Source organism: Trematomus bernacchii, unplaced genomic scaffold (assembly GCF_902827165.1).
Source record: "Trematomus bernacchii unplaced genomic scaffold, fTreBer1.1, whole genome shotgun sequence".
Classification (NCBI taxonomy): domain Eukaryota; kingdom Metazoa; phylum Chordata; class Actinopteri; order Perciformes; family Nototheniidae; genus Trematomus; species Trematomus bernacchii.
Window position 1 is genome coordinate 4,509,790 of NW_022987609.1, and position 17,465 is coordinate 4,527,254.

General features: G+C 39.1%; 3 protein-coding genes across 20 annotated transcripts in view; all 3 read left to right on the top strand.

Moving 5' to 3' along the window:
* rap1gap (RAP1 GTPase activating protein) overlaps positions 1-2,115 on the top strand; it is a 47,422-nt gene extending 45,307 nt beyond the window's left edge. For 17 of the 18 annotated variants that reach the window (XM_034131800.1, XM_034131801.1, XM_034131803.1 and 14 more), the window contains 2 exons: positions 109-155; positions 481-2,115. In XM_034131800.1, the coding sequence (XP_033987691.1) occupies positions 109-117 (9 nt within the window). In that variant the 3' untranslated portion in view covers positions 118-155; positions 481-2,115. The remainder of the gene's footprint in view (positions 1-108; positions 156-480) is intronic. The other variant, XM_034131818.1, reaches the window with a different exon arrangement.
* A 1,387-nt stretch (positions 2,116-3,502) lies between these two features.
* Positions 3,503-6,325, top strand: aurkaip1 (aurora kinase A interacting protein 1). Its single transcript, XM_034131643.1, has 4 exons — positions 3,503-3,615; positions 4,255-4,360; positions 5,336-5,796; positions 6,055-6,325. The coding sequence occupies exons 2-4, from the start codon at positions 4,309-4,311 to the stop codon at positions 6,169-6,171; spliced, it is 630 nt and encodes a 209-aa protein (XP_033987534.1). The 5' UTR covers positions 3,503-3,615; positions 4,255-4,308; the 3' UTR covers positions 6,172-6,325.
* Positions 6,326-7,222: 897 nt separating this feature from the next.
* LOC117483561 (matrix remodeling-associated protein 8-like) lies at positions 7,223-16,771 on the top strand. The gene is made up of 10 exons (XM_034131934.1): positions 7,223-7,367; positions 11,261-11,287; positions 11,388-11,696; positions 11,787-11,888; positions 12,024-12,485; positions 14,991-15,152; positions 15,239-15,269; positions 15,353-15,432; positions 15,527-15,580; positions 15,695-16,771. Exons 1-10 carry the CDS (start codon positions 7,292-7,294, stop codon positions 15,718-15,720), a joined length of 1,329 nt encoding a protein of 442 aa, XP_033987825.1. The 5' UTR covers positions 7,223-7,291; the 3' UTR covers positions 15,721-16,771.
* Positions 16,772-17,465: the final 694 nt, after the last annotated feature.

A 17,465-nucleotide genomic window follows, 5' to 3' on the forward strand; every position in this document is an offset into this window, starting at 1 on the left:
TTATCAGCTTAAATCCCCTTTATTGTTCTGCATGTTTTTGTATGTGCAGTTGTTGATGTACCGTGCTTGTCTGCTTGTTTTTTTATTGTTTGTTCACCCTATATGCAGAACTGTTAGCTCCTTGCATTGGTTGTATCCTGGATCTCCATCTTCAGGTTAGACTTTCCTCAGCACCCTCTCATAGTCTCAATCCATGGCTTTAAACTACTGACAGATGGACCACATATATATATTTTGTAGGCGTACTTCGTAGCAAAGCTAAAATTGTATGTGTACTATATATCTATATGTACAGTATATTTCGTTTTTTATTTTGTACATTTCTTTTAAACATGATGCTTGTTATTTTACTTAGAATGAAATAAAATCAGGGCATATAGATGTTTTTCAGTATTGGCAAAGAACTACTTCTAGTCACTAATAGGACTATAAATAAATGCACTCTTAAGTTTTGACAATACATCTCTTTTGTTCCCAAAGCATTCCCATATGTCGCAATCCCTCTGGGAGGTTAGACAAGAGCAGGCGTTCGCCATGTCTAATGATGAGAAGGACGAAGATGAGGAGGATGAGAAGGAAGAGAGGAAGCAGGTGGAGCGTGGCCAGTCTGCTGCTCAGTGAGAGCTGCTGTGTGGAGTATCCAGAAACCTGGAGGACACTAGGAAGCATGTGTTTCCTTCCACTCTTTTCTTTGCCTGTTCACACATCTGTTGCCTAGGTACCTTTTGTTTCAAAAGCGCACATTTTTATCTACAAATGTAATGGTCAAATTTGTAAAAAATGTTACTTTGGTTTAGTTGGTCTTGTTGAAGCCCAGGTGTGCTGGATATACAGGGTAAACACGGTGCCATTGAGCTCTTTGTAGAAACAGGAAGGACTTTTGCTGCAATACAGAGAAGATAATTGCCTAGATGGTTTTACCAAATCAACAAAGGTTTTAACTCAATAAATATCTCTAATGTATATGTAATACCAAATATTCAGCATCAAAGGAGAGTATTTTCTAACAAAACATCTAATGTGATATATTATTGTTCTGTTGGATGCTGTTAATTGTGATTATTTTCTGGGTAAAATACAAATTGCAAGCTGCAGAAGAAAACGACTTAAAACTATTTCCTTTTTAAATGAGTTCCATTATAAGTTCCATTATGATGGAAGCCAGACATACCTACAATACATATCCCCAACAATGAAGGATAGCTCTACATGTTATAAGAAAAATATGTTTTTGATTTTGGAAGTGAGTTGTCCTTTTTAAGAAGGCAATTCCTTCATCCCTCACATGTATTTTACCTCGACTTCTTGACTCGTGTGCACTGCATCGGAAATGGGATTGCAATGCAGATATACTTCAGCGCTGTCCGTATAGGCTTTAGATATATGGATACTGCCATCAATGACTGATTTCACTGCTTTGTCCTCTCATGTGTTGGCGAGGAGGAGCCCAATCTCTACATGATGTTCTGTTTATCTCTCTAATATCTGTCTTTATTTATCAATTTGGTTCCTGTTGAAGTGGCATTTATAGCGTACATCTGTAACACTGTACCTCTGGTGGATACGTTCAGCATCCTGCCATATGCTTGTACTGTGTGTGTTGCCTTGTAGTGAATTATAATGTTGTCATCTGTAAAGAGTCCGATCTCGTTCACTGCAACTTGCAATGCATTAAAAAAAGATAGTGAATATTTATTTGCTTAAAAGAAAAATAACTATATATACAACTACTGATTTTGTAAATAGATAATTGGTTGGAGTGTATAGCATATAATGTAAAGGCCATGGATTAAAATAGGATTGCCCAACATCCTTGAAATCACTGCCAATTTAAAAATGGTTGTTTTATTTCTCGTACACTTACTTTTAAATATTTTTTGCAAAGAGAGTTTTATAGAAGATAAATATTAAAACAAATATTCAGACTGTTCAGTAAAAAGGGAAATCTCCCAGCACATCCTGCTGATCATTTCAGTTGCCTTATCATCACACACTGATGGTGTAAGTATAGTGAAGGAAATAATGAATAGCCAGCAGGATTTACAATGAAATGAATGTTTTGTTGTTGTTGTTGTTGTTGTTTTTATTGTAAATAAATGCCCTGAGAATTTTAAAGTCTTTTTTATCCTTACTTTATGCCCTGCATCACGCCACTCAAATACCAACAAACTAGATGTTCCACTTCCCACCATCTTGATGAAAGCTTAGAGAGAAAGCCCCATAAATAAACGATTTGATGTGGCTGCCCACAAGTATGTAAAACTAGAGCAATCTAAAAGTGGAGGCTTCCCTTTTTATACAACTGTGCCACATGGAAGAAAGATATACGTTTAAATGAATCAAAGGGAAATACAGCTCAATTATGACTGAAATGGGCTTTCCAAATGTATCTCGCAATACTTAAAAAACGAAGGATTGTAATATGTTTATGGAACGTCATAGATATGTTTAAAACATGCAATTGTACTACTCTGTCCTGAACATTTGGGACTTTTCTGTTTTTATGCAAAGAAGTGCTTGAATATGTGCAAAAACATTTATTCTGTAAGTAAATTAAAAAAGGTCAGACTACAAAGTGAAGGTCAGTTTATTGCACAACAGCAGCAGTAGCTCGCTGCTCTGTGAGGACGTGTGCTGCAGACCCCTGGGGCATGCTGGGTTTTTGTCAGCCTAGCAGCAGATGTTTCAAATACTGTCTAAAAAAAATAAACACATACCATGGATGTGTAATGAATTTGGTCATTTTGAGAGAATGAAATGTTAAATATATTCCCAAATGTATTTTGCTTTACATTAAGATAAACATCAATAATGTTAACTCTTATGTCATAGCTGTCTTTTCCAAATTAAGTTATTGTGGTTATGCTCCCCACCCACTTTGTTCATTTGACCAAAGAACAAAAAGTCTTGTAGATCTCATGCAGGTCTAAACTATGTTTTAAATGTTTGCTTCAACAAATACTACAATTGAAGAATTTAATTCATTTTAGGCAGCAGTTAGTCACAAAAAGAGTGTATCTCAGATGCAAAATATCCACGGTATGTTTCTTGTACTTTTATGTATTATTTGATTCGCTGTACAATGTATTCAGTATAAATCAGAATTAAACGTATGGTCCTTGTTGTTGAAACAGCATGCGCCTTCTACCATTGGACTGATAGTGCCCTCCAGTGGAGTCATTCAAGCTTTAAACTCACCTACTGTGTGATGCAAAGCACAGGTCCACACAGTATTATAAATGATTAAACAAATACATTGGCCTCACTTTGTTAGAAAAAGTGGTGGGGACATTTTCTCCAGATTTACCATCAGCATAGCAGAAGATAAAAGATGTCCCTCTCCTGGGTGTTGAATAATATGAAATACATGTGTAATCATAATGATGATCAAATATTAATAATGTTTCAATAACACACTGCCCGTTTATTCAGTGTATTAATGAGGAGGTTGAAGAGTAGCTCCACATAATTGAGAGGCACTCTCGCCTTAACTGCTACAGCGGAACCTTTGTCTCCGCTGAGAAACAGGAAATGCCTTAATATTGTGTTACTCAAGCCGGAAGTAGGATTCTAGAGTCACATTGAAGACGAAAACACGGGTCATAGGAGTATAAGGTAAAGTAACAATGTTTATTACATACAACAAATAGTGTAATTGACGTGGTCGGATAGCCAAAAGCCGAATTATTCTTAGCTGCAATCTTTTAGTAATAATATTGCGATTTGAACGCATTAAATCGGTGCTGCGTTGCTAGCTAGCATTAGCAAAAGTCACCTGGCAACTGGAAAATAAGTTTAATTTGACAAGGTTTCGTTAATATTGATTATTTTACATTCTCACAGTGTTTTACTTTGTACCATGAGTGCATTTCATTCTTTTGGGTACAGGCTATAGTTAAGGTGGACATCAGTTACCGGCTAATCTAAAGCTAACCCAGCTAGGTTTGACAGTATATCATAAAAATCATAAAACAGGTTTATATATACATGGTGAAAAGATAAACACAGTTAAGGAGATAAAGGGTTAGAAAAAGAACCAAAACTACACGTTAAGATATATAAATTATTTCCATGAAATCTGTACAACAAACTGCGTACAGTATGTTATTACAAAATACAGTATTTTGTAATAATATAAAATATATGCAGTATTTTTATATGACTGTTATTGTTTGTAGTTACTTCTCGGTACACGTTTGTGATCTCTATGGAAGAGCTATGACCAACTAAAAGTAATTTGCTCTTTCCACACAGGACCAGTGACTCCTCAACTCTTTCCTGATGAAGTTACTTGAATGATCAATAACAATGTTTTCATCAAAGGTTGTCCCTCGTCTCAATCTATTACGTAGAGCAACCTGTAAGTATAAGCAAAATATCTTTCTATCCTTTAAAGGGGACCTATCATGCAAAATGCACTTTTGTACGTCTTTTATACATGAATATGTGTCCCCGGTGTTCCAGGGAACTCACCAAGTGTCAGAAAACACAACCCTCTCTATTTTCCTCCATACCCAAATCTCTAAAAAAGGGGCTGCAACGGATCTGATAAAAACTGATCCAGATTTGAACACTTTACTGACGTCAGGACAGTGGCGCTACGGCTATTGGGTCAACTCCACCAATCAGGAGGAGAAGGCCACGGCCATTGCCGTTCGAAAGCGGTAGAGACGCTGTAGTACATATGCCAGGCCTGTAGATGGTGCTGTTCTCACAGAATCAGCCCTTGCAAAAACAGGGGTAAAAAAGTGCAATTTGAGCAAAATGAGGCATGGCTAAAATGCATGATCTGTTTGGTATTTTGAAGAAAAAAAAAGTATAAATATGTCTTATATAGGTATGGTCCTACACTATATTATTATAATATAGCATGATAGGTCCACTTTATAATCATGTTGACATTTTTACAATTGGTCGAACAGTATGGTTTTTATTTTGTTTAGTCTTAGGGCACATAGGGCTTTCTTTTCTATACATTTTGTTTTGAGAAAGACTAATTGCCCCATGTGCTCAAAGACTCAATATAGTATTATAAGAAAATCTGTGAATGAACCTATTTCCTTTGAAAGACACTAAATAAACAATGTTAGCATTATTCAAATATTCTGACTTTGACCATTGATGAAAGTGCGATTTCACATGTGCTCTAAAAATGTCAATGTTGTTCATGCTAAAATAAATGTACCTACCAGATTTCAAGAGTTAAGACCAAACTGATTTCAAGAGTTAGAACAACTGTTGTGGAATCTCTCCTTATTATATTAATTAGACAATGGGTATGCTACATTTCCAGTTATAAGTAATATACTCAAGATGATATCATTTATTTTTCCAGGTGCGCTTCAAGCCCATGGAGAAATTTTGAATGGACGTGTACAACATGTACTTCCTGCTTACTGCTCTCAGCTACAACCAAAACTCAGGAGCTACTCAACAGAAGCAGACACACCTCCTCCTCGATGGGTGCAACTGGAGCCAGAACTGGAAGAGGTTCTTGTGCCGCGTAAACTGTCCGTGAGCCCCCTGGAGAGCTGGCTCTCCCTGCACTACTCCCTCCCCCCCCTGCTGGAGTGCCCTCTCCCGCAGGAGGAGGTGGAGCTGCTGGAGGAGCAGTTGCTGCCAGCCCTCTCTGACCCTGCGCTGGAGGACGGGGGTGAACCAGCGACACCCCTTAGTTGTAAAAATGTTCTTGAGATCCGACGGCGGAAGATCAACCGGCATAAGTACAGGAAGCTGCTAAAACGGACTAGATTCTTGAGGAAGAGAGTGATCGAGGGCAGAGGGAAAAAGAAGCAGGTGAGAGATTCTTCCTTTGGGGAAAAATAAATAAAAAAGGGTTCCTGTGATATTGTCTAGAGATTGATCATTTCCTACTGATTATCCTGGCACATTCAGCAATTTATCAGTATGTGTGATCATTTCATTTCAAACTGTATTGTTTTATTTAACATGTTGTCTTGCTTACACTTCAACGGTGTTTATTTTTTGTATTTTATACACAAATTACATTTTCTAAACTGCCACCTCTAAACTGTTTGATTGTGTCCTGTGCAGAAACGATTTGAGAAGGATCTGAAGAGGATTTGGACAAAAGCTGGACTGAAGAAGGCTCCAGAAGGATGGAATACACCTAAGATCTTCCTTAAACAGCACGGAAACAAAAAGGACTGAAAAACACTGACGCTATTTCAAGTTTGTCTCGCATCCTTCCCACTGGACGGCTCTGCACACCTCAACACCAAATCAGTCAGCCTTTTCCCTATGTGTACAATTTTTTAAACAAAGTGTAGATCATCTAATAAAAATATTTCTCCCTCAAGTCCAATGCAATGTGTGATGTTTTGTGTTGTCATATTTTGGTTTACAGGACATCTTACGTTTTTCTTTTTTCTTACTCTGGATATCACCAATGTGCAAACACAAAAAAATACTTTTCACCTGGAACTACTAGTTTCGATGGTTATTTATCTATAGAACAACTAAATCAGAAATAGAGGTACATATATCTCAACTATTATACATCTAAATTTAGCTTGACAATAAAAACCCTTTTAAAAGGCCTTGAAGCAGGGGCGGACTGGCCATCGGGACGTTCGGGACGAATCCCGATGGGCCGGTACTGAAGTGGTATAATTTGAGAGAGTCCCGGGCTGATTTGTAGTCCTAGTCCGCCCCTGCCTTGAAGTGAAACTGCTTCCTTTAGGGCTTTAATGCAGAAACCAGCCTTTCTAAGATGAAAAAGGTGGATATGAGGAAAGATCTTTTCTAATCCCTTCCTGGGGTGGAAGGGTTCCCAGGGACTGGTTTAAAACTTTTACAACCATATAAAAAAACTTTAGTCTTGACACGTCACTGGAGAGTTTAATATATGAAAAAGCTTGTTGCGCCTGTTATGCCTTCTTTGTAACTATTGTAAACTAGTTGTAATGCCAACACTATAGTTTGATCTGTTGTTGTGTAATAGTCTATTATAAATCTGTCAATTTCAGACTGACAACAAAATAAGTTACAAAACAAGCTTTTTCTTGGGGCTGGCGTATCCTTTGTCCCATTTGGAGCAATGTCCCTTTTAATGCATTGCATTTTTAATATTCGGTTTGTATGTTAGTAAATTATAGTTTTCTACCTAACCCTCATCGTTTATGATCGTACTGCAACAGATGTTTTTCGTCAGGCTGCAGCAGTGTTGGGTTTCATGTGGAGGCGGAGCGAGACTCCAGTCCGCAGGAATACAACAACTCCAGCTGAGCCGCAGCTCGCGAATCTGCTGCTCCGTGTGATTTATCAATTAATGCACACATCACCTCCTGACAGGCTGTACCTCCACACCGTGGACAGGATGAACCTCGAAATGACTCTCCTTCAGAGTAAGTTGTTCACTTTTCTTGCTTTCAAAAGAGAAACATAACTTTGGGAAACTTTCTTTGTTCTATAATTGGATCCAGGTTAGTGTTGCGCGTCGGGAACAAAAGCAGAAATACATTCAGTTCTCATGTCTCCTCTGCTGCACTGTAAACATCTTATTTTTAAGGTTCTTCAATAATAATTCCTCTGAAAAGCTTTCCAATATAAGCTATACAACGGACCCGTAAACAGCCTGAAATGTTGATGATGTTAACTGGTGGTAGCGTTTTTCTTAATAGAACTCAATTCTCTTCTGTTTCTATACCTGTTTTGTATGTAGCCTATGTATTATACAACAAAAAAAAACGTTGTTAATTTCTCTCTTAGATTATTTATTTAGTTCGATGGTAATATCTTAAAATGTTGAATCAACAGCCAACTTAATGTACTTTTAGCCTATTGTTTTTATCAAAATCCTTTTACATTTGTATCTAAGTATGTTTTCTTAAACTTTATTTCCTCAGTAAGTGGTGTTACTCAAGATGCCATAATATACTTCTCGAAAGCCTGTATTTTTGAAATGTTCTAAAATAAAGCATGGAGCTGCATGGACTTGCAGTGAAACGCAGCATCGAAGAGGCTCTCGCTTCAGTAACGCTGCATGGCTTTACTGGCCCCGGCCTGTTGATAGTGTGTATGTGGGATTTGTTGTGGCTTCAGCCCAATGTGTTTCTCGTTACCTGCGGTCTGAGCTGAGTCAGCAGAATCCTGCAGCCCGTCATTAAATGTGTCAGTAACGAGGGCTTCACCGCGAGGGGCTGCTTTGAGCCCGCGCGACGTGGAGGAGGAGGGGGGGGGGGGGGGGGGGGGATTACTGTAACCGAGTTTATGGTGGTTCTGTGTTAATGACCGGCCACCAACAACAGGGCATGGGAAAGATTAGAAATGCCGTGTTGAACTAAATACGTGATTAAACATGTAGAATCATGGCGTAAAATGAGAAGGTCGTGGAAAGGTAACATGTTTGTGTTCTGTACAGGCAATGCCTCGACTTTGTTCAGCAGAAAGGGAGATTTACAGAAAAAGCCCACACACTGAGATGATCCCAATTCAGTTTTAAGTCTAAAATGTTTGGGCAGTTGAGAATAAAGTTTAAATAAACCAAGAAGCAGTGGTTGAAAGTAACTTCCTCAATTACCTACTTGAGATACTTGAACTTTACTTTACTATTTCCATTTAATGCTGCTTTATATGTACCCCTACCTCTCAGAATGGAATTGTTGTTTATTTGACTGCAATTACTCTGCTTAATGTATTTGATAACTTAAAATAACAAAAACAATTATGATATATCATAACAAGCTATCAATGCAGAAACAAGTTTCACTTTTATTAGCTGCAATATGTTATTCATAATATTATTTGACTACAAACTTTGTAATATATGAAACATTCTAAAATATGTAAGATATGTTGATGCTAATACTTATTTTTACTTTTTTAAAGTAACATTTTGAATGCCAAACTTTATTCTTTCTACAGCTTGGTGTTACAAGAATACTTTTCTGCACTTCTTCCACTCCTGCCGAGAAGCTATTTTACAGGGCGACATCCCTTGATCCTGCACATTTTTCACTATTCTAAAGTTTTATGAAGATAAATACCTACATTTACAATAATATACCCAGTGAGGTGTCATACAAAAACGTATTCAACAACTTCACATGAGGAAGTTGACCTATCCAGAGGAGAGTCAATTGGCTCTTAAGGCGTGTGACTACCTCTGTTTAGCCGAGTCTGCAGCTGGACACATCTGTTTGATTTGTTCTAAATCTTCTTGGATATGAGTAAACTTCACAGATCAACAACAGCCATGAATCACAGAAACTTTGCTGAGCGAACACATAGTTTATGTTTGAGTTGAACCCTTTTTAGTTTGACTTCAGGGGTTTACAATGTGTTCTCCATGTGATTCCTCAGGTTGCAAGAGACAACAGTGATTTGGAGATCACTTGGTAAATGCATGTTATTATAGTTGGTTACTCAATAGCACATTGTTAAGTCTTCAGGGTTAAACCAGCCTCGTGAGTCATCAGCTCGCGAGTGTCTGGAGGTTTGATGAGAGACACTTACAGGGGTTGGCACACTTTGTTTTACCTTCTACAGGAAAGTTTATAGCCTTCATTAGAAAACCTTATTGTTTTCCAGCATGACGTCTGCTCTCCGATGCCAGCGTGTTAGTTTGGCCCAGCTTTAAATAGTATATTATTTTGGTGCCTACTTTCAAAATCACAGCATGCTCTTGTGTGATCCCTGCATTTAAGCAAAGTAGCTGCTTTCCAATGGTGTATGGTTTGGATGTGGTGAAATAGGCACTCTCTTCATATTTCTGTTGCCTGTGCTCACAAATGAAGTGAATCAGCCTTTTCGTTGGTTTGTCAGCTTGCCTTTTGGGTGTTAGATAATGAGGGTCTTTAACTTACTTAAAAGTAGCATCATAGCAGTAAAACATTATAACAATTCTTATTACAAAGTGTCACTTCAGTAAAAAATACAGATTATTAGCTGAATGTACCGAGACTATCAAATGTAAAAACATTCATAGTTCATGTGAGTTTGGAGTAAATGCCTCAGTAATATTACTATAATATATAATGTGTATGTAACAAGTTACTGTTGAGTTAAATACATTTACATAATGACATTTCACCGCTGCTTTTATATTATGTAATTTCCAGATTAAGGGCTCTTCACGACTTCACATTTGATTACATTTTCACCTCTTTCAACAAACTTGTGTGCAGTTTAGAGAGTTTTTTTTACTGTAATTGTCTTTTTATTTATTTTATTTTACATGACTGGGATTGGGGTTTATCTTGGGGAATGTATTCTTATTCTGTATATGTACTGAATGTATCCGTCCGGCAGTGGCTCAGTCAGTAGGGGCTTGGACTGTGAGCCGTATGGGGTCGCCGGTTCAAGTCCCCGACCAGACCTAAATATGGAGTGTGGACTTCTACTTGGAGAGGTCCCAGTTCACCTCCTGCCCTGCCGTGGTGCCTTTGAGCAAGGCACCGGACACCCCCCTTCCCCCCTCACTCCCATTGCTTCCCGGGCGCTGTACAATAGCTGCCCACTGCTCCTAGTACTAGACTCCTGGTACTAGGATGGGTTAAAAGCAGAGAACACATGTGTGCTCTGCATGTGTGACCATTAAACAATTCGTCTATCTATTCTACCCTGAAAGCCCCGCACCTCCATCCTCTATTGTTCACAGTACCCATTACCAGTACAGTAACAAATACATACAGGTGTTTGGTTTTGACACCAGGCAGTGTGACTGAAGCAGCTGAACAGCAGCCCGGTCCTTCCTCCCCTCAGGATCATGGCCTCGCAGGAGTCGCAGCGAGCCAGCGGCAGCAGCGATGAATGGAGGCTCTGTGTGCGTTGGCTGCATGCGCCTCCGCTGGCCCTTCAGTAAACACACGGACAAATAGCGCTGTGGGAAAAATCCAGTAGAAATAGCAAATGAGCTGTAGGAAAAATGTCCTATCTCTAGAGTGAGAAAACACAAACACGATATATATATTTCCCGAGAAGATTGTTGACATCTAGTATATTTATTCTGCTGTTGTATTCATGTGTGCTATGTTAACATACTTGCCTTTTATCATGTCCTTGTTCCTTTAGCTTTCCTCTGTTATTTTAAACAGTCCTCTCACTGAACCCACATCTGTTTCAATGCTGATATCTTTCACTGTCGGGTCAGTCCAGGTCAAACCGAAACTTTCCAGTCAACACAACATTTTGCAGTCTTATAAATATTTCTAAAGACCTCATTAGTGAACAAGCGGATATCTGTAGACAAAGTGCTTCAGGATACAACTCTAATCCCTTATGTTTTTGTTTTTTGCAGTTTTATCTGTGCTTTTACTGCCAGGAGGTAAGGCATTTATGTTTCTCCATGCACAAACTTAATGTGTATTGGCTCATGTCATTGTTCAAGGATCTTCTGAACCTACATGTATATTTCTTTGTTTCAGCGTGGGGTCAGATCAGCAGCAACACATTTGGCGTGGTGGTGGAGGCCATGAACATCACCCTCCCTGAAGGATCCAAGGCTGTGCTTCCCTGCCACAGCCCCCGCATGGTGTGGACCCAGGACAGGCTGAAGGACCGTCAGAGGGTGGTCCACTGGGACTTGGTGCGCAGCAGCCCGGAGTATTCTGTGGAGCGAGTCCTGGACATGTCCCCCGGAGCCCACGAGAGGGTCTACAACAGCATCAACAAGGGACGCATTTCCCTCCCAGACACGGCTTTCACTGATGGCAACTTCTCCCTCATCATCGACAGTGAGATTATTTTCCAGGAGCACCATGACCATTGCACTCTTCTATTTATGATGTCATCTAATAGTTGCTTTTGATTCTTATTTTGTTCAGATGTGGTTGCAACGGACAAAGGAGTTTATACTTGTAATCTGCACCATCACTACTGCCAGATTCACCAGTCCATCAAAATCCAGCTCAATGTCACAAAGTCAGGTGAGATGTGCTTCCAGTGTGAAATAGTTGGTAGCTTTCAAAGGAACTTCCCTTATACTGTAGACAGCCTAATGATTCTCCATGATTCACAAAACAGATTTGATAGTAATATATTTCCCGCTCATGTGTTTCCAGCTCGTAAAGAGAAGCGTTACTGGGACGGAGAGAGGACTGTGTTCGTGGTGATGTTGGGCAAGTCAGTGGTGTTGCCTTGTGTGAACCGGCGCTCTCTGTGGAGGGAGGGTCTCCAGGAGGACCAGCAGCAGGTGGCCCACTGGGACTTCCAACCCCCCGGCGTGCGTCCTGACCGGGCCGACCGCCTGGTGGACCTCTATGCCTCTGGAGAACAGCGAGATTATGGACCACGCTTCGGAGCGAGCAAGATGAGCGTGGAGGAGGACGCCTTCACTCTAGGGGACTTCTCTCTGTCCATCGCTGACTTAAGGCCTGTTTTTAAAGGCCTGTACTCCTGCCACCTGCATCACCACTACTGTGGACTGCACGAGAGACGCATCTACAGGCTCAATGTGGGACCTGCAGTTCCCCCCGCATCCACAACAGCACCCAGAGTTTTCCAGAATGATGTGCCAGAGCAAAGTAAGTCCCTCAGAATTAAAAATAACAAGAGACACTCCACAAGAGCTTTGTTTTTTTCCAGAAGCTAGAGATGGTTAATGTTTTTCCCCATATGGTTTCTTCGCTGAATCGTGGATTGAATAACAACACAGACCCCGGACTTTTTCTTATGATTATAGGCATAGTTGGTCAGTTAAGTCACTTCCTTTTCTCCTCTGCCAATTCTCTCCTCAGTCTTCTCTGTTTTTGTGTTTGAGCTCTAGAGGGAGGGAGGAGGTAGAAGGAATGTAGAAGCTCGTTGAGTAAGAAATAAAGAAATAAAGAAATCCTTCTCTTAGTTGTTTACTGCATGTGAAAAAGGTCTTTTTATTTAACGTTTTTACATTTGTGCTTTGGCTTGAGAAGCAGTCTACAGTAAACAGCTTTAAATTGGCCACAGCGGAAGTGGTCTCATTTTCCTCGCTGAATCTTTTCATTTTGACTGCTTTTTCATTTAGTACAGCTGGAGACATTTTAACTGGGCTGAGCAGAGGAGTAGGCTCCAACAGCCAGTTATGTTGGGGTGGAGGGTCCTATTCTTGTGTTATTTTCCTCCATTTGACCCAATTTTCCAGAAGTCCCAACAACACGTCTAGACGGGTTGCACTGCATCTCAATTTCTGTTTATTATTTGTCCCAGTCTGCTCTGTTTATCTGATCATGTGTATCAGCCTCTGTTTGAGGCGCGTTGAGCAGCAGCAGGAAGTCTGACACATCTGTTCAACATCTGTGCCAGCTGTGACATGAAAGAGTATAGAAAGCGGAGGGGATGCAGGTATGTGTTGGACTATGAATCCTCCACTCCTGTAAAGAAACGACAGCTCATGTATTGGGTTTTGTTTGTTGAGCAAATGCCCACGTGGCTAGATGACATCCTGTGTGTCTTCTAATTCATCTGGGAATCACGTTTTGTTTGTGCTTCACTGGTCTTGTCTGTTAACTTAAAGCTAAGTTGTTTGTGCTCGGGAATCAGCAATCATCTGAAACTACAAATCTCACGAGAGCTTTCCCATTTCATGTTGTAATTATTTGTTGCAAATAAAATGTTCTCTTTGTAATCGTCAAGAGGCCATTAGGTGAGCTGCCAGCAATTCAATATAAATCTTTGAAAGTAAGATGCTTTCCTTCAGCTCATTGACTTGCAAATGATGCATATCCCACAGGAACACAAACACAGGCTAAACTCGCAGCATATGTGAAATAGCCGTTAACACGTACGCCCTTGTCAGATCTGTCACAGAAATGGAAATGGCTTCCTGCTGGGACTCGGCTGCAGCTCTGGTTGTGACAGTTGAGCTCTAGAGACAATGACCTTGGACATGTCTTTTCAATTTCATGCATTTTAGGTACATTAAAAACTGACAGGTGATAATTGCTAACCAGGCTCTCTATTAGGAGGGTAATTAAGTCCGAATAAGCATGTTTTTTCATGATTGGCTGGTTTTGAAAGCGTCAGAGATGGTACGTTGGATGTTTTCCTCATTAGTCCCTCAGTGGCGCCTCAGTGTATTTTAATAGTGTCCAACTTAGCTGCTTTAATGAGAGACCAAAGAAAAATCCTTTACTTAAAAGAAATATATAAAAGGAAAGTATTTGATGTATTTCCTGATATATGAAAGACATCTGTTATTTGGCTGCATTTGAATTTAGGGAGGAATTGAAAAACTACAGTATCTTTTCCACCCTTCATTAGCTCTGTAAGCTTGCATTGAAAGGTTATTCTGCCAAAGCATCTGTGTACAGTATATACTTATATATGAAATACTGTTTATAATAGGCAGTAGTTGTTATGATCTTCCACCTCCTACCCCATATTTATTCTGTGTTTTCCATTTATAATAATTATCCTCAGCTATATCAATAGTCTGGCTAACTGTGAAGACTGGTAGCTGCCTGCAGTGTTGTCAGATGTGTTTAAACTGTAGCGTTCACTCATATAAGCTCTGCTTTACGCCTAAACTCCACTTCTTTGTTTGTGAGAAGACGTCGTGAAAAGGCTTAAATGGAAAACAAATAGAGACATAGAGACAAACCACATAACAAAATCTGTCTCTGTTTCCTCACACTTCCCCTCCTCTTTTCTGGTCAGCATGTGTTTTTCTGAAGAGAGAAAAAAAAAAGAACAGCTGCATGACATCAAGTCTGGAACTCATTACCACAGAACAGACATTTAACTCCTGCTCTCCCTCTCTGGCTTTTGGAAACAAATGAAAAAGAATAAACCTCGGGAGGAATAAAACGTTTTGAGTAATGTAGAAATACATTTCAGTGAACTAGATTTATTGCCATTATGATTATCCAATTAAACAATCCAATAAATCCCCTTCAATTGTTGTATAATGTAAGTACATGGAGTTGACTTGATATATTCACCGTGTGGACTATTCTATATCTCCTTAAGCTCTTGTTATGTATGAGACAATTGTTTCTTGAGGGAAAGATTTAATTATGTATGATGAATAATCATATTTAATTTTCTTCCTTTAGGGACTGTGCAAGAGGTGGAGGGTCCGCGCGTGGTGAACGTCATCCTTCCTGAGCAGCGAGGTTATTTCGTGCAGCATATGGGCTACTTCCTGGCAACGTTCCTACTGCTGGCGTTCATCGTTGTCGCTGTCATCGTGATGACTAGGAGACGCAAGAAGAGAGGTAACCAACAAACTTGTTCTTGGCTGTTATTGGAAAAACAGTTTTGTGGATACAGTGTGTTTGACATTTCCTGTTAAATCTTACAGGGCTGGAGTACGACATACGTAGATATGAGCGGTAAGACACTACCGCACAATAAATTATGCAAACACTTTGTATTGAATCCATTTGTAAGCGGAGCAATACTTATTTCTGTGCAGGGGAACTGTGATCAGCGGAGGTGAAATGTCCTTAGAATGCACAGAACTGAGGACCTGTAACCAAGAACCTACGAATTCAGGTACAGTAAGCCTCATCCACACATATTTTCTACCTTATTCAAATAAAAAAAAATATATCTTACTCAGAACCTGTGTGTCTACCACAATCCACAGACTACAAAAACAACATACTGAAAGAGAGAGATATGTCCAAAGACTGCAACATGGGTGAGCAGACTTTGTGCAGGGCTGTATTTCAGTAAATAAACATCATAGGGTAAAAACCACAGATACGAAACATTATATTTGAATAATAAAATATCTGTGTCCCACATTATTCAGATTTTGATGGGAAGCTGTGGAAGTGAGTGCGATGTTTCTGAGATGCTGCTGGCAGGTCCAGGGCAGACACCGGAAGAGTAAAGGGCCGCGGAGAGAAAGGAATACAAGAGGAAACCCAGGAGAGGACAGGAGGAACGCTCCCTCTGCTGTAACTGTAACACTAAGCTTTTCAACTGAAAGCCAGCATCATCATTTTTTTACATGTCATTTTTTATATAACTTTCACCAGCTGTTATAACAATATGGTTAAACATTTATTTGATCCTTACTCCTTGCATTCATTGGGTGGTTAATGGTGATTATTAGGCATTTGTATCATCCTTTTTACAAAAATGCATGCTTTTTATTAAGTATATTTTATGTATACGTTGCATGCTTACAGAGATGCAAGCTCACAGCTATTTTCCATTCTTGAATTTTCGTTTTTTTTGCACAATTTCTGGTGGTTCATAATGCTTTAAAGGTTATTACTGTAGTAGACAGTTTCAGACAGTGTTTGGAAACAAGTGCCACACATTTCTAGCTACACAATTATTCATTTTACACAGATTAAGGTTGTTTATTATGCTTTTATTTTAAGAAACTCAGTCATGACTTAATGTAATCTTTTTTTTAAATGTTTTATGTATTTTTTGGACTTTCAGACCTAGATTCTTCTCAGAATAATATTTCTCCCTAATGGATATATCTGTTCATTGATAACTTATCAAGTGAAAAAAAAGCTAAATTGTCCGACCATTGACTGAAGGCCCAGTCAACCAAAACTCAGGTAAAAAAGAAAACTCTTTGATTATTTGGTATTTAATGGGCTGTGCAGAGTTTGTTTGCACCATGTACTCTGGATTATAAAACACTGAATGTTCACTACTAAATCTGCTGGTCAATGATGGGTACAAACTTGTTATAAATGTGCGGCTATAGCTCTATGAAGTTTACTGCAGGAAGAAGAATGTTTGCTTTTTCAGTAATGCTAAATCACAATTTCGATTTCATGTTGTCTCTTGCTCTCTTGCACACTATTGTTTGTCTCTTCCAAGAAAATATTTCTTCTATTAAAGCTTCACAACAGTGGCCACAGACTCAACACTCTTTGTTCTGGTTGTTAGAGGGTGGATCCACATGTATTGCACACATATTTGGTATTTGGATGCGTATAAAACAATTTTATGAAATGTAAATGTGTCCTCTGAAGTCTTGATGACTAGGACTATGATTGAAGCAACGTTTGAGGTAAGTAAATGTACCTTAGTTTTGAATTGAATTAACTAGTTCTTAGTCTGATAAATGTGTATTCATGTGCCGTAACCAGCTGTGCAGTACAAAGCTTTCACCAATTTTTACTCCTGGGGTGATCAGCCACGTGCAGTGATTAATAAGCTATTACAATCATATGATTAATGTCTAATAATTGCTTCCATTTGTAATTATTGAAATGGGAACATCTAACATTAAATAAGCCCATTACCTTGAATTAATTGACCATTAGTCTCTATAAAATCATGGGCGAGCATCTGCTGAATAATTTTTTTTTAAAAGTATGATGTGTGCATATGTGTAGGATTTCAGTTTTAGCGATGTTATGCTCTTTTTATAATCATGACTAATTGGTCAGAAATAGGTCATCATGCTTTCAAAACTACATATTTTTATGGCGATTATATTGACATGTATCGTATAAAATATGTATTAAATGTAGTTAATACAGCTTCAAACCATTATATTCCACTGTTATATCAGAGTTAGTAGTGATAATAAAGGAAACCCCATGCTT